Genomic DNA, 23,158 nt, shown 5'->3' with positions numbered 1-23,158 from the left:
TGATGTAATCAAGTCGACTTTATAAAAATCTATTAGGTAAAAAAAAGCTTTTTCTGCCTTTTTATGTTTTTTTCAAGCTTTTTTTAGGTAAGAATCTAAACATGGATAAAACTTTATGCTCAACATGTAGGTACAATGTGGCCTAGGTAAAAGCTCTAGGGGCGGCAACTGAAGTGGGATATACCAGTACTTTCCTCTTCCCCCTACCTACATTTGGTTTTTTATTGGGAAGGGGAGGGGGGTCTTCCCAATGGAAAAGGTCCTTTTTTGGCATTTTCACTGAAAAAAAAAACCCAAGGTACACTTTTGAATGCTACATGGCACTTTATGATGTTGTAATCAAGACAACTTTATAAAAACCAATTAGGTAAAAAAAAAAAAAGATTTTCAAAGAGCTCTTAAACAGCTCTCTAGCATCATGCAGTAGCCTTCTAGCTCTGCTAGACAGGAAAAGTTTTATGAATAAAATTAAGGGACTGGAAGGGGGAAATACAAAAAAGGGGGTGATTATAAACCTCAGGATTACGGTTTTTAACCAAGAAGATTATGATAGTACCCTTTCCATTCATCCTAGCCTTTCCATTCTGAAAATGGCATCCAAAATAAAAAAATTTGGTTGCCATGTACCACCTTATGATGGTGTTGTCAGATTGAACATTTAAAACTATTATGTATATAAAAATTGGCTCTTAAATGAGCCCTTAAACAGCTCTCTATAATGTTCCAGTGCTCTATTAGCAGAAAAAACAATATAAAAGCATTTAAGTTTTCTGTGCAAAAAAGCAACTTTCCTTGTGGTTCAAAGCTAGGACTTGAAAGGGTCCTGAATAGGGTTTTTGACAATGGCAATTTTGATGGCTTACCTTTCACTTTGACTCAGTATACATTTTCAAGGGTATCCAGGCTCTTTTTCCAAAATCAATTAAAAAAAAATAAGTTTTTTCAACTGAAAGTAAGGAGGAACATTAAAACTTAAAACGAAGAGAAATTATTACATATATGAGGGGGGTTTGCCCCCTCTCGTCAATACCTCGCTGTTTACGCTAAAGTTCGGATTTGGTTCCTATACTTTAAGAATCACAAAGGTCGCTTAATTAGAATAAATAGCTTTTTTGAAAGTTCTAAAAATACTTTAGCATAAAGAGCAAGATATTGGCAAGGAGGTGAACCCCCTCATATATGTAATGATTTCTGTTTGTTTTAAGTTTTAATGTTGCTCCTTACTTTCTGTTGGAAAAACCTTTTTTTAATTTAATTTCTTATAGTATATTGAATAATACTGGGAAATGCAGTAACATACCCCCTTCCTGGAAATTCTCTTCCCTCATGAAAAGATCCTCCTGCATAAACCCTTCCCCCACCAGAAAAATACCCCCTGAAAACGTCTGTATACTTCCCAATTACTGATATTCATAGCTTGCAGCCCTTCCCCCTGGGACTGTGGGGGATTAAGTATTCCCCACAGACATAGTTATTAGATTTTTTGACAATGCTTAAAAAAAATGGCTCTCAAAAAAATTTAATCCAGTGACTTTGGGAAAAAATGAGCATGGAAGAGGGCCTAGTTGCCCTCCAATTTTTTTGGTCAATTAAAAAGGGCATTATAACTGTTAAATTCAATTCAAACGAGTCCTCTCATTACATTCTAGGACCACTGGGTTGACAATCACCCCTGAAAAAAAAACTCAATAAAAATGCATACATGATCTTTGATTGCAGATAGGAGCTTAAAACCTCAAAAGTTGAGTTCTCTGATTGAGTGATTTTTATTAAGATTTTATGCCTTTTAGTGGTGTTTCCCCCTTTTTTTGAAAATAAGGCAAATGTTCTCAGGCTTGTAACTTTTGATGGGTAAGACTAAACTTGATGAAATTTATATATTTAAAATCTGTATAAAAATCAAATTCTTTTGATGTATCCACTGGTATAAAAAATCTGTTTTTTAGAGTTTTGTTACTATTGAGCTAGGTCAATCCTTACTTAAGGTTTGTTACCACAAATTATTTGATTCCTCTAAATTTGTTTTCAAAAAAACCTCTTATTATTAAGATACATCAAAATAACAGTTACCAATCTTGAATCAGCTGCAAGCAGAGATTTTTTCTCACCAGACCACTTTTCTTTTAAAACATGCATTTTTGGAGTTCTGGTTACTATGGAACAATATGAAGCAGTATTGACAGAAATAAAGATTGTAAAACCCACACATTGAGGTTATTTTTTTTTTTAAATTACAATATTATATAACAAAACTGAGCTCAAAATTTTGAGGAAGAAATCAGTTTTTCAACAGCAAATTCAAATGGAACAGGTTTTAATAAGAATAGCTTCCTCTTTTGCAGATAATGTGATTTCAACTTGCTAAAACAAGGTTGCAAAAAGCCTTTAAAGCACTCTGAAATTTTAGTGGAATTTGCAGGTGGAAGGTCCAATTCAAATCCAATGCGGTTTTTTTTTATTACTCTAGATATCAGCACCAAGAATCGCCATTTTTGGTTCAATAGGGCACTTCCTGAAGGTGTTATTTACAGTTTATGACAGCGTATATAGAAAGATAGACAAGACCTTGAAGTCATATCACCACTAGATGCAGCTTCCACATGCTCTTTCCAACTAGAAATCTACAAAAATGGGATTAAATGATCAAAAGCTTTGAATTTGAGCCCTTTAAACAACTCTCTATTATGTTGCCTGTGTGTTAGTCCTAGTGGTGTCAATTTGGGGGCAGGGGCGTCCTTGACTGCTTAGTTTCTTAGCCCTGCCTAGATATTGAAAATTCTTTCTTGGAGGCTTTTCATTGGAAAAGGCACTTTTTGGCATTTTCATTGAAAAAACTGGAAATACAACCCAAAGTACACTTTTGGGAGCCATATAGTACTTTATGATATCATTATCAAGATGAATCTACAAAAAGCAATTAGGTATAAAAATTAAATGAGCCCAATATGTCTCTAAAATGTCACCTGCATAAATAAATAAATAAGTCCTTAAACAGCACTCGACCATAGCACAACAATCTTTTAGAACTATTATTCAGTAGTTGTTTTATGAATAATATTAAGTGGACTGGAAGGGGATACATAAGAGTAGATTGCAAACCCCAGAATTAGGGTTTTGAACTGTAGAGATTCTGAGAGCACCTTTTTCACTCCTCTGAGCTTTTCTATTCTAGAAGTGGCACCCTAAGTGCAGTGTTTAGATGCCATATGGTGCTTTCTGATGGAATTTTCAACTCTAATTAAAAAAAAAAGATTGTATATAAAAATTAGCATTTAAATAAATGTCCTGAATAGGGTTTCTCTGACAATAGATATTTTAATGGTGTACTTTTCTTTTCAATCCAAGACCATTTTCAAGGGGTCTCAGGCTATTTTCTTATAATTCCTGTAAATTTGTTTTCAAAACAACTTTTTACTATTAAATTAATAAAAAATAATAGTTACCCTTTCCTGAAACAGGTATAAAATGGCAAATGCTAATCACTAGACAGTTTTTTACACATTTTATAAACTTTTGGTTACTATGAGCTGTGTTTTGCTCTTTACTAGGCTGTAGCTATTACTGCAACTATGATTATGGTCACTTCTCTCAAAACGTACCCTCTCCCCTGATGGTCCCAGATATAGCCCTAGAATATATAAAACATTAAAAGAAAACCATAAAAAAACGCCTTTCTTACTTTATAATATAAAAAAATTTTCTATTAATGATATTATCATGTTCTCTATAATTTTTATTCACATTTTTAACTTATAATACTTTTATCCACAATTCCATTGAAATCATACATGGGTCATAATTTTTACAGACTAAGAAAGCATCAAACATGTTTTAACAAACAAAATATGATGCACAATAAGATGATAAATACCAATAAATGTATAAAAGATCCAATAACTGAAGCAGAGACAAGATGAGGATACTGTACACTACATTTGTTGGGCTCTTTTCAGGTATAGTCTAATTATCAATTCACTCATGAAGCTAATTTAAAGGGTTTAATGGACCCTTGAGTGATACCTAATTCCTTATTTTTGGTACAAGAGATGGGTTCAGAATAGTAGTTAAATATAATAAACAATGACAAATCAATTTTTTTCTAGTTATACAATTCACTTGCATTGCTTAAAAATAATCAAATTCAATAAAGATTAAACAATTAATAATATTTGGTTTTAAAAGAAATGAAATTGCAGTGGCTTGTCAGAAGGAGACATGCTAGAACAAAAGAGAGGCACCTTTAGATTGTTAATGATAGGCCTACACTCTTTTTATAGGTAAGAATCTATTTGTGATAATTCATTACCAGCTCTCCTGATGGACTCATTTATTACCTTGGGGTGTGTGGGCAATCAACTTAAAAAAAAAAAAACACAAACACAATGAAATTTTACTTTATGATATACATCATATTTATGTTAATTAGATTACTCTCTATTATTAGAAACACTTAACTCATTCAAAATAGTATATTTTATCCAATAATCAACATAATCACTCATATTAAAAAGAATATATGAAGTCTACACAGCATAACCAGTTTTACAATGGGTCAGTTGATATAAAGAACACTAAACTAATATATCATCAGACTATTTATTTGCCTATCAAAGCTGGGTGTGTGTTTACACAGCAACAATCATTACATTGAAAAGGCACATAAAATGAGGAATTTAATTATATCATTTCACCTGATGTTAGCATTGCATAATTCCTAGGATATGTGCAGGGGGAGGAAGCTGGATGTGAACTTTCACGAATGCAACTTTACCCATAAAAAAGAGGATAAAGGGAAATACTTCTCTTTTTACTCTAGCATGTCTCCTTATGGAAAGTTGCTGCTCAGTAATTTATCATAAAAGCAGTTCAGATCTGTGTAGTATTGAAAGTTAAATGATGTATGAAAATAGATAAGAATGTTATTTAGCATGATAGTGGTACTAACAAAACAAACTGTATATTATAAAAACAAGAATTTTTTGTTGCAGTGATTTTTTAGCCTTGATCAGACCTATATAGAACTACTAAGGGGGAGGGGGTGTTGCATTTTTCATGAGTGAAAAATGCAGTTAGTTTTTCATGAGTTAAAACTATTACATTTAGAAATTACATAAAAATGTATTATGTTGTGTGTTCTGTTTGTCTCTATCTTGGATACAAAATCTAATACACATTTGCCTAAACAATAAAGAAAAACATTATTTGGGAATAGTCTAGGCATAGGCTCACCTAATGGCCTATCTGCTGACCATCAGTAAATTTGGGTAGTATAAGTAATGTAAAAAACAAATAGCCTATGATATTTGGAAAGAGGGTAGACATACCTATATGGATGGGTAATCAGATATATAGGGCATTTGAAAATGAAAAAATGTGATTGAATCTATGTTTATTTTTCAGAAATGTGTTTAAAAAATACTACAACAGTGAAAGAAGTAGGATAAAGGTTCTCCACATGCAATATGTGTTAACTATGGTTATTCTACATAGCCTATTATGAAGTAAGAATTGCTTTCTTATGCGTTTCCCTAGGCTAATATCAAAGAGGGTTAATATTGGAGCTTGGCAATACCTTCCCTGAGTAGCCTGTTTATGGCCCAGGATTCAATGGCCTACTGAAAGTTTTATTTTCCAAATATAGCCCCTTTCCAAGGAAAAAAGAGCAGCTAAACTAGAATTTTATTCGAAAGAGCTTAAAACATGAAACTTAGCGTACTACCATTATTGGATAAGTGGTCAACTCCTAGTAGCCTAGAACAAATCCATGCTTTAATTTAGACTTACCCTTGTGAAGGCTAACTGGTAAGTTGGCCTATGCTCAGATAATAAGATTCAATTTTTAACCACCAAACATAATATAGGAGCAAAATCTTTCAACCGTAGACCTACTCTTACAATTTATAACCTTAAGCAGCTGATTTTCTTGGGTATGTAACACGCCGTTTAAAATCAAATATTTTGCTGAACAGCAATTAAGCAGGCTTGCTTCTCCGTAAGGGAAAATTACTGGATTTTGGTAATTTGTTGGTTGATTTATGTTCTTCAGTAATCCATTGATTTATGTGCTTTTGTGTTTATTTGTCTTATTGTCTTTTGACATATGTGTTTTTTTCTTTAGGCAATATAGAATCACTGGATGCAGTGATACATCACTAGGGATGATAACCCTGCCCGTCTTTTAATCCAGATTTCCTAGATGATTTCTAAGGAAATTTTCCATGCATTTTCCTGGGTACCCTCTTGACTAACCGTATTTCCGATAGTAGGCTATACGACAAGCGTCATTCAGTGTTGCTTTCTAGGGATATAATCACAGAAAGGTTGAGATGGCTAGGGTAAGTTCCGCGGACAAAGGATGAAATATTGCCGAGGATTGTCCTTCGGCGAACAGTCTAAGGCAAACCGGAAAGCAGGTTATCCGCAGTTGGGGTGGGAAAGTGCCATATAGAAGGGTTTTAAGGGAACCGAAACTTCCAGGGAGGGTGTAAAGAAGGAGGTTTTGAATAGATTGAGATAGAGGAATAGCGTGCGTAGCTATGTTGGCCTCAGGCAGCTTGGTGCTTTTTATATCATTAAAGAGATATGAAATAATTTTTTGCCGATTAAATTGTGAAGTTATTTTATTATTAAATATTTAACTATTTTTATTATCATTTAGCTTTTTTGATTTTCCTGGTGAAGAAAAGTAAATGATTGATGATTTTCTTATGATCAATGTGAAATTCGAAGCCTTTCTTGTAAAGATACGTCGACCTTTGGCGTTTTTTTTTTTAATGGAATAGAAAACTAATATATATGTAGCGGTCTTCATCACTAATGTAGGCTGCTACATATCACTGCTGTAACAGTTTTTGCCCTATTTTCTATTCTTACGCCCCAACCCATTTAAAATGGTTGACTGAGATTGATGCTCTACTTTTCTCTAAGAATTTTAAGAGTAATTGGTCTAGTTCACTAGTTTGGCTAGTCAGCTGGACTCATAGAAAGCTGAATCATTCTTATTTTTCCTTCTAGAGTTTTCTCAGCTGTAACTGCCTCACCATACTATTTGTGGGGAGTATGTTTTGATTAGGATAATAGGCATATATCCTATCCATAGTCATTAATAAAATCCTCTTTAACAGCTTCAGTCTCAATCCCCCATTGTGATGCTGTGGATTCAAATGTTGTTCGAATACCTGTTGGTTGGCTTTCAAGTGTGGTTTGAAACTAAGTACCAGGTATAATTGACCCACTTCCTACAGTGTACCTTTGATGAGAAATCAAGTCATCTAGACACATGAGCATCTTTGAAACTTTTTGCTATGTTAGTTTCAACAATATTTCTGCTGCACCATCACCATTACTTTCAATCCTGTTCTTTTAATTAAGCACAATCAGTCTCGAAGTGACTTGGATTTGTCTTCAATTTCTTTTTGCGTTAATGTTTTTTTTCCAATGGAGATTCGGAAAATTCAGGATTGAATTTTGTATAATTGAACAAAAGTAATATAAATTTTAGTACATTGCTGATATTTGAGATGGTAAATCCTTCAGTCTTTTGAAAATATATTTCATACTGTTGAACTGCTATCGGAGTAATGTCATTGCTTTTCTTTTTCTGATATTTCATTGTAATATTTACCACTCCTTCTTTTATTAAGCACCCTAACTGTGAAAAATGTAAAAAAAAAAAAAATTCTACTATGGCAAAGCTATGCTAAATAAGTTTGCTGTTTTTCTTTCAGTACAGTGCAAATTATGTTCTGGTTTTGAAAAGGCACGGGGGTGTCAAGCATCACAATTTTTGTCTATGCCCCACCATAAGGTCAAAGTAGAGCTTGGTTCAATTCTCACGTAGCGTTATATATTACTATGAATAATCTTCGTTACGCCGTCACAAGCATGACAGAGAGCTTGTGTGTAAGAAAAGTTGGTTGCCCGTGACCCTAGGTGGGCATGTCTCTCTAAAAGTAAATACACAAGTATTTGAGTTGCTCCCACCGCTCCCACTGTTTACCTGTCCCGGGGTAAACTCAAACAGTATAAAAGAAATTAGGTTGCACCGTTTGCTTGCTATTGCAGGGAACTTGTTAGTCAGGTGTAAATCCCAAGACTCAGTCCTCTGCCTGAGACTTTGGCTCTCAAGTTTTTATTCACTTCCACAAAATTGACGTCACATCGACGTTTATTCATGCCAAACGAAAAATACGCTTTTGAAATGGCATTCAGAGTTGCTGTCCAGGTTGTTTTCGTACCATTGTTAGTATCTTTTAAGGAAAATGACACTTTTTACGTTACTGTTCTTAAAACGTTTCATTTTAGATACGCTTTTGAATTTTTGTTACAGCTATATTACGCTTCTGAATAATGAACACGTTGCCCAATTTCTGAGTAATCTATTTATTTCCCGTGAAAAGTATCCGCTGTTCCGGTCCAACTGCACTGACATGAGTATCGACATTCATTCATATGTTCATCGTTGGGTATTATCACACAATCATTCAGCTATTGGGATAGGAAAAAATGTATTTCGCTTACTCGCATAGTAAGTTAGGATAATATTTTCTTTCGTGAGATTCTCATTTACACCGATGAAAGAAAGTAAAAAGATTTTGTAGTTTCTTATCTATAGTCAATAACTTGTATGAGTTGAATTTTGTTTGGTCAAATATCATACTAAAATTATTTAGAAGAGAAGGAAACTAAAGTTAAGAGGGAAAACTTACAATAGACACATAACTAAATAATAATAGAAGCCATTTTATTATCAACTAATATTTAAATATGTGGATATAAAAAGATAAATGTACTGTTATTTTAGTGACAACCCCACCCCTTTCCAAATGAGCCGACATAATGTCAGACCATAAAGAAAAACTTGTTGTGGTACATGTTTTGTCATTCATAAAACACCCAAAATGGTTCAGTTTACAGGCACACTGGTTGAAATAAGTGATACATTTGGGGGATGGACCCTTTTTTTTTAGATGGGACTATGAAAAAATAATACAAAGAAAATAGTAAAACTGCAAAAAGAGCTAATTTTTGGTTATAACCAAGGCTATACCCAAGCAGTGAGAGGGAGTTGAGAGGGAGTGAAGATTAGTTAAGCCAGAATTTCCGATTTTATACCAGGCAATTTCCAAATATCATGGCCACATTTTTGACACTTTAGCCCCCCTTCCCCTCCGAGGTCACACATACAACTGTATAAACACATTTCATTATTGTGATGAATCTTAATTTAACATACTTTGATGTTAATACGATTATCTGCTAATTTGAGTCCGATGGAGCTTAGCCTCGTCAGAGTGATGATAGTAATATTCTGAATATAAATACTATTAGAAAGGTTAAAGATTAATAAACTCAATCAAAAAACTATTTCTGATCCTATTCATGACAAAAGAGCGATTCCTGAACCAAGTTATCGGGAAATTGCAGATACCCTTGTAAGGAAAGCAAAAAGGTAGAAAACTAAGCTTCCAACTTAGCCATGTTCCCAAACTGATATGTTTGCTTCACTGTATGAATATTCAAGATATCCTATATCTTGATCAAAATAAGTTTTGAATTAATTCCAAAAGGAATATCTCCTTTGGTTGTTTATTTTGGATTTGCAAGAAAAGGTAATATTTAATTTTCTTTTTCTTAAGGTATCCTAAATTAGATCCAAATCAATGACAAAATTAAAATCAACTAAAACCTACCTAGGGGGCAAGTGTACCCTATGTATAATATACATGTGGTTTATTCCATTCTTCCAAATTCTCCTGGGTTTTTATTTACAAAAGGCAAATGAAGATCAACTTAATGGTTTATTTTCTTGCGTGAGAGCAAAGTTTCATTTAAAATTGCACTAAAGAAAAGGCCAACTTTGCCCCGGATCGACTCAACTTTTTTAAATGCCTGGCTTTTTATACTTCAAAAGCGAAAATGGTTTCCAATTCATTAAAAGTCAGAAAAGAGGACGAGGTTCTCAATGTATTAATTAAGATACAAAAAAGGTATCTCCTAAAATTTAAAGGAAATATTTTAATGAGATTGCATAAAAATATGTTTTCAAAATATAAAGGCAACAGCTGATCCCCCTTCAAAATACTGATCTTGATACCGAAATAAAGCCAATTCGTCTTTAGAAGGGCTTTTCCTATCAAAAGGTTACGTTTTTAATAGTTTGGACGCTCCAAAATATTCTTATCCTATGGCAACTATGATAGGAACCATTTTAAAAACTATTGACGTGCTTGCTATGGACATAGAATCACTTGAAGTTTCTATAAAAGAGAATGAGCTTCAGGTCTGCAAAAATTCATGGAAATTTTAAAAAAAGCATTAACAAATTTAGAGTTCTTTATTAGTTTTTGTCTAAAAGATGAATGTAGCCTAGCCATTTAAACCACCTTTTAATTTTCAGTTCAAATAATGGGATGTGCTAGGCTCATTGATACCCTTGTAAACATGCATCGTCTACCCATAATCTAGAAGTTATAACCATAGACTGCATATACAAGCTTACTGATTTATTATTTTTCTAACCATTTTTAGGTCTATTTGGCACTGTAAAACAGCTGCTGATTGGAAATTGGCTAATACAAGCTAGCAGAATTGACAAAGTTTTGTTACGGGGGGGGTTTCTTATAAAGTTTATTCGATTCTTATAGTTCACTGTTTGCTTATAAAGTCTACTTGATTTCTTACATAGTTTAAGTTGTTTGTGGTATGGGAGCTTTATAGTTAATGGCTATAGATTGGGAGGGTTCTATTGACCAGTCTCTATAATCTTGGAGACGAATTCATTATCATGACGTTTAGGTTTGCCGAGATGGGCAGATTCCCTTGGGAACGAACCAGTAGACAATAGGAATTGTATCTATACCTTGACCTGTAGACAAACACAATTATTGACAATAATTTTATTTTCTTACTTCATATACAACTTCAGGTAAAATGACTTCAATGAAAGATAGCAATATGATGTACATCAAAGACTAATCACAATAGCTCTGCCTCTTCTAACTTTTGGTTCATCTTATATATCCTGAATCAACCCGGATCTCTAAATTAAGCACTGGATAGATTGACCTCAGAAATATTGTAACACAACTCTTATTTTGATTATATGACATAAATCCAGTTTTGGTTGTCAACAAAAGTATCATTTTGTATCATTTTCGACTATCAAAATTGGTAGCTGTAATTATGAAATTGTAACCAAAATTGCCTGTTGTAAAACTGTCATGAAAAAGGTATTGTTTTCGACTACCAAAATTGGAAGCTATAAAACTTATTGTGAAATTGTAAGCAATATTGCTTGCTGTAAAACTAACATTAAAAAAAGGTATTATTTTCGACTACCAAAATTGGAAGTTTTAAAACTTGCTGTAATTGTGAAATTGTAAGCAAAATTGCTTGCTGTGAAATTTGTGCCAAAAGTAAAACTTTGTTTTGCTTTTGTAAAACTTTTGTTTAAAACTTTCTAAAGTGAACGAAATAAGAGAATTGGTTTTGGGTTTCGAAAGGGGGGGGGGGGGTTGCTGGTCCATATGTTACAGTTTAATATTTAGCCTAGGGATTTATCTGTTAGTATTAAGGGTGTATTTGTTGGGGTAGTGATTATAAGCCTATATTTAGAATTAATATTAAAATGTGGATTGAAAGATCCTATGTTCATCTTTTAGCTAAAAAATTTGGCTTGCTCAATCAATACAAAAATTCAAAAAGTTTCAAAACCTGCTCATTTATTATGCAGCTAGTAGACTAAGGTCAAGGTTCTCCTATGAGAAGTCTTAGACCTAGACTGTTTCTCTGATTTAATTTTGTTTGGTCTGGCATGGATTTTGAAAAGACTTGTCAAGGGAATTAGGGAGCCAGCCCCATGTTATAAGGCTTTTTTTTTGTTACAAGGCAATTTTGTTTGGTCTGGCATGGATTTTGAAAAGACTTGTCAAGGGAATTAGGGAGCCAGCCCCATGTTATAAGGCTATGGTTACAATATAGAAAAAAAAACACAAACCTGTACCAAGATTATTTTTCTAAGGGAAATGTTTTAGCCTAAAAATAAATAGGCAGGCCTAAATTCACTATTTCTCTGCTCACACTCTTTCCAAATGTTGCCCTATAATTTGCTGTCTTAGCATTTACATCCCACCTTCTGTTAAGGGGTACAGATATAGCTCTAGTTTTGTATGAAATTTACTGTTTTTTTTTCTTTTTTTTTTCAAACAAGCATTATTATATCTGAGTAAAATACTCATGAGAATTAAGTACAAAATTATCAGCAACTCAAAATTAATCAGCTTCTAGCTGATTAAATTAATAACTTCCAGCCAGTTACTAATTAGTGACTTTTGTAATTTGGGGATTCAATAACCAAGGAAAGTTGAACTGGAATCTCTTCGGCCAAGGATTAGATTCACAGATAGACAATTTTCATAGCAAACTAAGGAAAAAATTTTTGACTTTTTTTCTGGAAAATGACCAAAGTGTGTTCAACTGACAAAACATATACAAGTGTAGAGATTGAACAAATAACCTAACATAAACTGACCCTAATTAGAGAAGGAAAGGAAAAAAGAAGCAGAGATATTACAAAACACAATTAATTGGAAAATTTAAAATAGATAGATAGATGGATACATATTTATTTACAACAAGAATTAAACCATATAAATAAACAGCACAAATGCCTAATGGCATATCACCAAAAAAAAAAAAAAAGAAAAACTGTCATCATTTCAGCTTAAATGAATGTGCACTTCTTAGGGAATCCAAACTTCAACACTCACAACAGGAAATATTATGGGAGACCAGCAACATGATTTCTGAATAACTTCAGAAGTTGGTTTCTATCATTACAATTCCTCACAGCTATTGGGATTAAATTCCAAACTTTCAGACCTGTATGATGAAAACCAAATGCCACTCACTTTATTGGTAATTTTTCAAAAGAGAAATTAGAACTATGAGAGTTGAGTAATTCTGGGATTGTGAATTTGTCAAGAATATTCCTAGGAAATTTAGCAAAAGTTGTTCAAGACATAATTGTGGTAAATATTAGAAATGGCAAAAAATGATGTTGCTGAACAGAGAAGAAACCAGAGGATCCATACAGATGGCTTACTGAGGATCTACTATTAATATTAAAAATTAATCTAAGGACTTTATTTTGTAGAATTTGAAGAGGTTTAAAGTTGAAGAGGTTGAAGAGGCTCAGTAACCTTATTATTTAGCTAAAGAGAAAACTGTTCTGTTTTCTAAGAACCAGATAAAGAAAAGACCATCTATTGACATTTCTTCTCATTTCTGCAAAAGTAAATTTCTGGCATACCAATCCCCTGCAGATAAAAGTTGTTTTTAATATTATGAAAAAGTATGAATAAATCAACATGGGATGCAAAAATAACAACATGATCTGCAAACATTACAATTTTACAAAGCATTAATACCTCAGGCAAATCATTTATAAATAGAAGGAATAAGGTAGGTCCAAGGATAGACCCTGAGGGCCCCCCAACTTGTCTAAAAACTTTCGGAACAGATACCCTCAACTCTATCATGACATTTAAGTTTTCTACCTATAAGATAAGTTTAAAAAAAATTTAAGGATTTTGAAGCAAAACTGTATTTTTGGAGTTTCATTAACAACAGATGATAGTCAATTGTGTAAAAGGGCTTGGCAACATCAATAAACACTGCCAATATATACTGATCACTGTTGATTGCATTGTTTATCTCAAGCAGAAGTTTGATGAATCCCCAACTCTGTTGATTTTCCTTTAATGAAGCCAAACTGAGAAGGATGAAAGATATTTTTACCAATTAAATAATTATGGAGCAGATGGTTAGCTATCTTTTCCAAAAGTTTACTAAACACTGATAAAAGTGATATACCTCTATCATTTGAAGGATTGCTTGTAATTCCACCTTTATGTAGTGCTTTTTAGTAACATTATTTTTATAGTTACATACTATTTTTAGTAACGTTAGCTTTCTTCAACAAATCAGGAAAAACTCCCTGTACTACTGACGAATTATATATGTGTGCAACAAAGAACTTTTCTTAAGCTTCATGATAACTTTTTTCACATGTTGAGGTATCATTTCAGAAAAATCAAAAGGGTTTTCACTTTGATGATCGTTATCAAAAGAAATGGTAGGGCCATTTAACAATGAAGAAAAAAAAATCTGATGTAAGCGTTTTTCCTACTGAACTAAAATAATCTCCTAAAATATTCAGTATTTCTTTATGGTCAATTGCTTTCCTTCCATCAACTTCTTGGCAATCAACACTATATCTTGATTTATGGCTAGGTCAAATTCTTTCATTGGTCAACTGCCAAATTTTTTTCAGATCTGACTTACACTGAATAAACTTATCCTTAGAATATGTTCTTTTTGCATATCTAACAATTGAATATAACTTATTCCTATATGCTCTATATTCTTCAAAAGAGGCATCACTTGGAATTTTTAATACCTCTTATATTTTGTATTCTTATTCTTAATTGAGATCAAAATTCTATCAGTAATCCAAGGATCAAATTTTTGTAGCCTCCTCTCTGAGCCATGTCATATCAGAAATAAATTTAGAAAATGTATCATTAACATCATTTAAACCATAAACTAGACTCCAATCATTACTATTAATTAGTTCAAGTAGTAGCTTGAAATCAATCCACTCATATTGTTTAGGTGAAGTATCATCTCTAGCATCCCAAGAACATGTATTAACTTTCCCTAAATCCAGAAGAACACTCACTGGGAAATGGTCTGACATATCAGGTAAAATCACAGAGGCTTTCAGTGCTTTAACTGAATTAAGAGAAAAAAAAAATATATTATCAATCAGTGTAGCTGTATTATTTGTAACTCTAGTTGGGAGAGAAACGCTTGGAAGAAAACCAGCCCACAGAATAATATTCAAAAATTCCCTATGAGTACTAAGATCTAAATTCAGCAAATCAAAATTGAAGTTCCCTGATATAATAACTGGTTGCTTTGACTCACTGAGTTTTAAAAGAACTGACTCAAAAACCTTGAAATTTTTTTTTGGGATACTTGATGGAGCTCTATATACTGAACCAAATTTAAGTGAATCACCAATCATAGGGATAATTTCCACAAATAGCATTTCACATAAATCCTCTTCTACTCTAAAGGACCAATCCTGGCGAATACAGATCACCTGTTCACCTTGTGCATTCAATTTCCTACTGAGAGACACACTTTTTATCATAGGAACCTCAAACATAGACATAGGTGAATAACTAGACAAAAACTTTTCACATACGGCAACAATATCTTTTGGACTAGATGGTAGCAAAAACTTGAGTTCATTATATGCACTCTGTTAAGCTTGAGCATTAACATGAAGTACTGACCGGGAATTAACATGACCGGGAATTTACGTCTGGTGGGCTCACACTCTAAAGTGCCTTCTGAAGAAACATCACAGTTGGGCAAGTTTTTAGCATAAGGCACATCTTTATCACCACCAATAGACATACTCAAAATCGCATCTAATTTTAAACAGGAATCCAAGAAAATCTGGAAGCAGTCCATGCTTCACAATCACAAGGAAGAGAAAAAACCACCATTTATTTATGCTATAGATGGCTCATTAGTAAAATCATGGATTTCAACTGCATCACTAATTGATTTACACAGAATATTTTGCAAGCCACTTTTCACATAAATAACTCCACACGTTCTTCTTGTCGAATTTGTTGCACGCTAATTTCCTGCCTTTCTTTGGTGAGGGCCTTCTTGACAAAAATAAGCAAACCTTTGAGCTTTTCTTGATTATGCAGGATTTCAAAAGATGTCACTTCAGATACAAAGGTAAGTTCAATTAGCACCTGGGACTGGTCAAAAGACCCTTAATGCCTTACAGTCTTGAGTATAGTATTATTAAGATAGAGTCCCATATGTGCATTCAGATGATTTCTACATGGCCAAAGTTTGTAGTATCAAAACTGAGCATATGCTCTATCTCCTGCTTGCATAGCTCCAGGGCAAACAAAGTCAACTAGCAATATTGCAAGGGTGGCTTCTTCTCGTGTTCCTAAGCCCCCTTCCAACTTCAAACAGCTCCTCTAGATGCTATAATGCTACTACTACCACTGCTACTAACAACTCACCACAGCAGCAAGCCACCTAAGGCCAACACAGCTATGCATACTCCTCCTCCATCTCAATCTTTCAAAGCCTCCTTCTTCACACCCTCCTGAGAAGTTCTACAGATAACCTGCTTTCTGTATAGCCCTATAAGATTGGCCAAAAAGGACAACCTTCAGCAATATGTCCTCCATTGTCAGTAGAATGTGCCCAAGCCATCACAATCTTTCTTTCATTATACCCATAGGAAGCAGAATTGAACCACACTTTTCATACAGCCTACTGTTTGAAATACAATGAGTTAGACAGGTACCCAGAACAATCCACAGGCAATTTCTCCAGAAAACATCTAGCAAATCTTCATCTGCTTTTCAGAGTGCTCATGCCTCAAGACTATGTTCGACCACTGTCATATAGCTTCCAATATTGTAATCTTGGTTTGCATTGGTAAAATTATAAACATAAACCTAACTAGAAGAGGTCCAGAGGCAGTTAATTTCATAAAGGAGGAACCACCAGAAAAAAATAGAAAACAGCCTTTACTCTCATTTTGCTTCTATTTTACAGTTGTAGCCACCACTATCTCCTGAAAATCCACCTTCATTTTCAACTGAATTTGCAATTTGAATTTATCCCAAAATTTGCTGGAAGATTCAAATATAAATTCTAATTTAATGCCTAAAGTCTCAATTTCAGAAATTAGAAAGAAACTTGCCTTGTTAAAGAGAACGTCAGTGGCACATTTTGATATCTAGCAGCTTTTCCGAAAGCATTTTCGAAAGAATTATTGGTCCCCTTTCATAGAATTTTACAATAATATCACTAAAACTGAATATTTCCCAAAAAAGATGAAATTAAATTCATCCCTATTATTCCAAAATTAGAAAAAAAACACTTGTTTTTAATTGAAAGTAAGGAGCCACATTATGAAATCTGTTGAAAAGTTTGGAATAGCTATTTTCCTCAAAATAGTAAAACAGTCCATAAACTATGCTTCCAGGGGTGGCAAAACTTCCCACAGCCGTTGGGGCAAGTATTGTGCATTATATAAGTTGTCCATTGCTTACACATAAGGTTGATTATTGGAAAAAGGGGGCATGTTTGATCCTGAGTCTCCAAAAAGGCGAAGAGTACATAGGTAAAACCTTAGAAAATGTTGAGGGGTATGTCAAACAAAAACAAAACACTGTATGCAAGAGGGCTGTCAGAAGGGTACAATAGTAATATATAAGTAATGGCTAAGTCTATTAAGTTGGTACTTTAAAATCATGTTGCAAGGAAAGTTGAAAAAGGAACAGAAGGCAGCCAGCCCCCCTCCTCTTAACTTTTTAGATTCTCCCCCTTAAACTGAAAAAATATTAAAGTCGTGTTATTTGAAATGGTTCCATGGTGTAATAGTTATGACTCCAGAAGCCAGGCCCCTACAGTCCAAGGGAAGGATTGCATGTCATCTAATTTGTCCATCCTTAGCACACCAAATTTATCACATGGAATAGGAGAAATATTTAATCCTGGGTGTGTTGGAAAAGAATTTTAACTCCCCCAAATATTCAGGGATATAACACGAACTATATATTTCCGATTTGTTTTTTCCATTTACTGATTTCTTCAGCGTTGATTTCGTCAACTTGAAATGCTAGGGAACGTTGAGGGGTATGTTTAGCTAAATCAAAAGACACTATCTGCACCTAAGTTATCAAAAAAGACGTAAAAGTAAAATCTTAGGATGAGCTATGTGCATCTTGGTTGTCATAAGGGTGTATTCGAAATACCCCAGGAATGACTAGTGGAATTTTGTTGAAACTTTAAGGGAATGTTGAGGGAGTGGAAAAATATTCTTCACGTGAACCAAAAAAAAAAAAGTTCGGAGAGTAGGCTACTTCACTCAAAAAGAAATATATTGCTCATATTTTCTTTTGTACTTTAAACGATGAAAAATAACAATAGAAATTACAGTGAAATGAAATTTTGAATTCCTGAGTTTCTTAAATGTTCAAACTGCTGAGTTTCCAGGAACATATCATTGTATATTAAATATTCAGTTTATTTTTATTATTTTTCTCCACTCATCTTGATTATTATAAAGAGTTTACAGTTATTTGTTGTTGACATTTTTTGAAAAATAAATAATAGTGTTCAAGATAGATACAATTTTCAATGCAATGCTAAGTTAAGAGTGATCCTTGTCAATAAAAAAGGATACTTCCAAATTCAAAGTTTTCAATGTCAATGTCTTTTGATTTATCTTGCCACTTTGTCTTGCAAGAATTGCGTGACACAATTTGATTAGACAATACTGTTTGGCCTCTTCCCTGAAAGTCAAATATGAACAAATCTAAGCTTATTTCTATTTTTAAATTTTGAATTCTCGTAGGCGTAACAAATTGCACCGAAAGTATGCTAAGAGGAATTTTTCAGGCTGAATTGTCTGCAAGGAATTTTTCTAGAAGGAAGAATTTTTGCGAGGATGGAATTGATTTCTTGCCAGAATGCATGGAAGCTGAACGCAATGACACTACCTTCAGTGCCAATGACTTTTGAAAGTTCTCTCTTTTCATGCTTGACAAAGTGAAAACAATTCAAGCAAACGTTATCTAGTTCACTCACTTATCTTTATATTGATTGACGTTGCTACATTATTACATGAGCCTATCTGGCTTTATGTAGGCTATCTTACTTTACTTTTTTTCTATATTTTTTACTATACTTTTACTATATAAGTAAAAGTATTACTATACTATACTTTTACTATTACTATACTATTACTAAAGTATTTTACTATACTTTTACTATTTATATTTTTTACTTTACTTTTTTTCTTATATTACTATATTTTTTCTATATTTTACTTTTTTCTATATTTTACTTTATGTAGGCTATCTGGAAGCTTGGACTTCTTTTCTATTGAGCAGCATATTCGATTAAGCTGTTTTTCTACACCTCAGTTCTGTCTGTTCAATCCAAAAAAAGATTTCCCTTCCTTAGGGTTTCAGCAAAACTTTGATTATTCTGTAGAAGAATCATGTAATTTATATTTCATAATATTATAATCACATTTGCTAATAGGGTCAATAAAACACCAGATAGGAATCTTTATTTACTAAAATAGGACATTACACTGATTTTCAGATTTTACCCCTCTCACTTTAAACTCTAAGGGGAGAATTTGCCGAAATTGAATTTAATTTGTTGAGCACGGTCCCCGTCGAATTAAAAAAAAATAAGGATGGAGCAAAACAACAAATAGAAAAACTAAAGAAAAGTCACCAAACACAACAAATAAAGGAATCAACAAATAAACCAAGATTACACATAAATAAACAACATAGTAATAAAACAAATATGCGACATGAAAACTTCATGTTTTTTAAGCTCTTTAAGGGGAATATGGCAGACATCTAAACAACTAAAAAAAAATATCTCAAGCTACATTCAATTAACTAATATAAGACAAATGTGCTTCAAAGACAAAATATTAGTTTATGAATTTTGACTTGATCAACTCTCTCAACTTGAACTCACAAATTAATTGTTTAATTTTGATTACAAGGCTATGATAGTTTTATGACACCTTTAGTAAGAAAGTACTTCTGCATCTTAGCCTTGTTAGCCTCTGTTGATGGTATCTTCAGTGTTTCATACAAAATGTTGGTTTTTCATCACATATATTAACATCAACAAATTTTGAAGTCTTACGTTTTTGAAGTAGGATACTTACTTAAGTCCCATCCGTCCTCGAAGGTTGTTTTGGAGGCCACTTCTTTCACCATTATGTTGATATAATGCCTATACGAACTTCTATCTTCTGCCAGGCGGAAAAGGTATTAATGTTCAATTTTGAGAAATTGTCTTTCCTCCTCTGGGGGGGGGAGGCATACTCTGGGGTGAGAACCATGTACACAGCCTTCAAAGCCTATCTTGGAGAGGTGGGTTCTTTCCATAGGCTTGGTGTGCCCTGGTCATCTAAATTGTTACAGTCTTTAAAGCGCAATTTCCAAATTTTTAGGGTGTTTTGCATCTTTTGATTGGAATATAGTCTAATTGAAATATATTCTCATATTTAGAATTATATAATTGAATTATATTCTAATTATCTCATATTGTATTCTCATAATTATATCTCAATTATAGTTTCATATTTTGTATCCGCTGCTTCTCAATAACTTTTAGATAATATTGTTGACGGAAATTTATAGATAAACAATAGTTGAATTGTACGTGTCTGAAACTAGTAAATTCAGTTGCTGAATTAACCAACTGAAATAACCCCTCGATTGTGGATTGATTTTTGAAGCAACTGTTTTAAAGGATTAGAATCTTCACTTTCTAAAAGATATCTATATTACAGTAAGCTGAATTCTGTCAAATCTCTTTACATTTAAATTTTTTGAGAAGTTTAGCCTTCTCTCCAAGTATGAAGAAGTAGCAAATCAAACAGTTTGTGAAGATGCGACATGAAAATTTAGCCCCCAAAGAAAATAATATGAATTTTATTTTAATTATTCATTTGCAGAGAGCCAAAATAGAAACATGCATTAATTCAAAAACGTTCAGAAATTAAAAAAAAACAAGTTTTTTTTAACTGAAAATAAGGAGCGACACTAAAAAGCAGAAATTAATCCGTATATGAAAGGGGCTTTTCCCTCTTCAACGCCCCGCTCTTTATACTAAAGTTTTTTACTGTTTTAAAAAGTAGAGTTGAGAGAAGTAGTCGAACTTTAGCGTAAAGAGCGGGGAGTTGAGAAGGGAACAGCCCCTTTCATATAAGGAGCAATTTTGGGTCGTTTAAGTTTTAATGTCGCTCCTTACTTTCAGTTTAAAAAAACTAGTTTTTTTTATCTAATAACAATTATGACCAGGGTAATCCACACTATTATAAAGGATTCATTACTACTTTTTTTAGTTCTTAATATAACTTTTATGATAGAAACAGTATAGTACCCATTTCTACATAGACCTTAAGTAGAATTTAAATGAAGGATCTGAAGTTTTTTTTGTAACCACTGGAATAAGTTTTAAATATGTATTATATTTAAGGAATTGTCCTTCAAGAACGATTTTTTTTTTGGGAATTTTGGAACTTTTATGTATTGATAATGATAATCAGGCTTTTTCTTTACTAATTTTTTTTTTTACTAATTTATTTACTAATTACTAATTTTACTATTACTAATTTTATAGCTTCAAAATGTTGAACTTCTGGGCCAAGCAGCCTCTGGAGAAGATCTTGATAATCTAGAAAAACTAGCTGCTGATCTAAGAGAGGTCATTTCACTATCAAAGCAGAGCCTTGATCTCCTGAAAATTCAGGCAAAGGGAAATGAGAATGCGATTGAAGACCCGTTTGAGCTTGAATATGCAAGACTAAAGGTTGGTTTTTATTTTTTAGTGTATAAATCTATTCAGAAACTCATTTTTATAATCATAAAGCAATGGTAAAAGAGAGGGCCCAAGACAGACTTTGAATTTTTACTGAGAGTTTGTTTTACTGAGCGTTTTTTGCTGTTGCTACTCTAGCATGTACACACTGGACAGTAAACATTCCGCCTTCTCCCTTTCCAAAAAGGAAAAGTTTTGGTTGTTCATATTTGTGACTTACAAATAAAGTGAACATACCACTCGATGTCTTTTTTTATGTCCTTTACGAATATAATAATCCCTTCTATTGCAAATTCAGATTTAAGCACTTTTTGAGCTCTTGAAAATGACCAAAATATTTCTAGTTTTTGGGTATAAAAAAGGCTTAAAACATTGGTCTCAAACTTACTGTTTCATTGTAAATCCATTTTTTAATGTTTTAATGTAATAATTCACTAGCACTGATTTTCCACAATAAAGTTGAATCAATGAATTTTATAATATTATGCTGTTTTCTTCTTCCTTGATGTCAGATTTTCAATTAAAGTATGTGTTTTCGGTTGTTTTTGACAAAATAATATGCTATGTTTTCTCAGCACCAAAATCATTTATAGTTAGGTTAGTTAGGTTAGGTTGGGCTTGGTTAGGTCAAAAAGTGCTTAAATTTGAATTTGCGATAGAAGCAATTATTATATTTGTAAAGAACATAAAAAAGGCATTGAGTGCTATGTTTACTTTATTTGTAAGTAAAAAATATGACCAACGAAAAATTTACCCCCCCCCCCCAAAAAAAAGAAATTCAGCTATGACTTTCAATTTGTTTTGTTATAATATACATATGGTAAGTTTTTAGGGCACTTGCCCATCGGCTAAGTGCCATATAGCAATTGCAATTTCAGTTGGTTGGTCTGTTGGTCCTGGATTTGCTAGTTTAGGTACTTCCAGATAAGGTAAGACGATGAAAGTTGGCAGGCGTATGTGGGACTGGACCAGATTAAATTAGAAATAGTCGTTTCCCCAATTCGACCATCTGGGAAGGAGTGGAAGAATGCTTAATTCTGAAAAACTAGAAAACAATATTAAAAATGTTTCCTTGAAAGCCTGCATAGCGCAGTGGATATGGTGTTAGTATTATACTCTGAAGTTTGTTGGTTTAATTCCTGACAGAGACAACACTTTTACCAAAAATATCAGATTGGACCACGTTTTATGGTGATTAAATCTGGAACATGCTATAGTATAGGCTAGCAAGCGTAGGGGGAGCTAAATCAAGCAACGGATTTAAAGCGGATTAAAAGCGAAATTATAGAAAAAGCTATTCAGCTTAAGAGGTAGAAATCCCACGCAGTGGTGCTTATCATGGTAGCCTCAAAAAAAAACCATCACCGCGAAAACATTGCGAAATGTTGGCTCTTCTGGCCTCATCCCAAGTGCCATATGAGCTCTTGGCTCTTGTTTTTTTTTTCTTACATACAGGTATGATATACCTAAATATTTATGCCTATAACTTATTTTTTTTTTTATATAATATAGGACATTTACAAGTTTCAAATATGGTCACTATTCTGTATGAAAGACTGCTCAAACCCAAAGGCCATTGAATGTGAATCAGAAATGTATTTTAAAGGACTTTTAAGACTTTAGCGTAAATAGCGAGGGTTGAGGAAAAGGCAGACCCCCTCATTTACGGATTATTTTT

The 23,158-nt window shown here is 33.1% G+C and overlaps 1 protein-coding gene across 2 annotated transcripts in view; it reads left to right on the top strand.

Annotated features, from left to right (window-relative positions):
• Positions 1 to 10,206: 10,206 nt before the first annotated feature.
• Positions 10,207 to 23,158, top strand: part of LOC136029455 (zinc finger CCCH-type with G patch domain-containing protein-like) — a 58,776-nt gene continuing 45,824 nt past the window's right edge. For both annotated transcript variants that reach the window (XM_065707867.1, XM_065707866.1), the window contains exons 1-2: positions 10,207 to 10,282; positions 21,283 to 21,471. In XM_065707867.1, coding sequence (XP_065563939.1) covers positions 10,235 to 10,282; positions 21,283 to 21,471 — 237 coding nt within the window. In that variant the 5' untranslated portion in view covers positions 10,207 to 10,234. The remainder of the gene's footprint in view (positions 10,283 to 21,282; positions 21,472 to 23,158) is intronic.

Source organism: Artemia franciscana, chromosome 7 (genome assembly GCF_032884065.1).
Source record: "Artemia franciscana chromosome 7, ASM3288406v1, whole genome shotgun sequence".
NCBI lineage: Eukaryota > Metazoa > Arthropoda > Branchiopoda > Anostraca > Artemiidae > Artemia > Artemia franciscana.
This window is presented reverse-complemented; position numbering and strand designations above follow the sequence as displayed.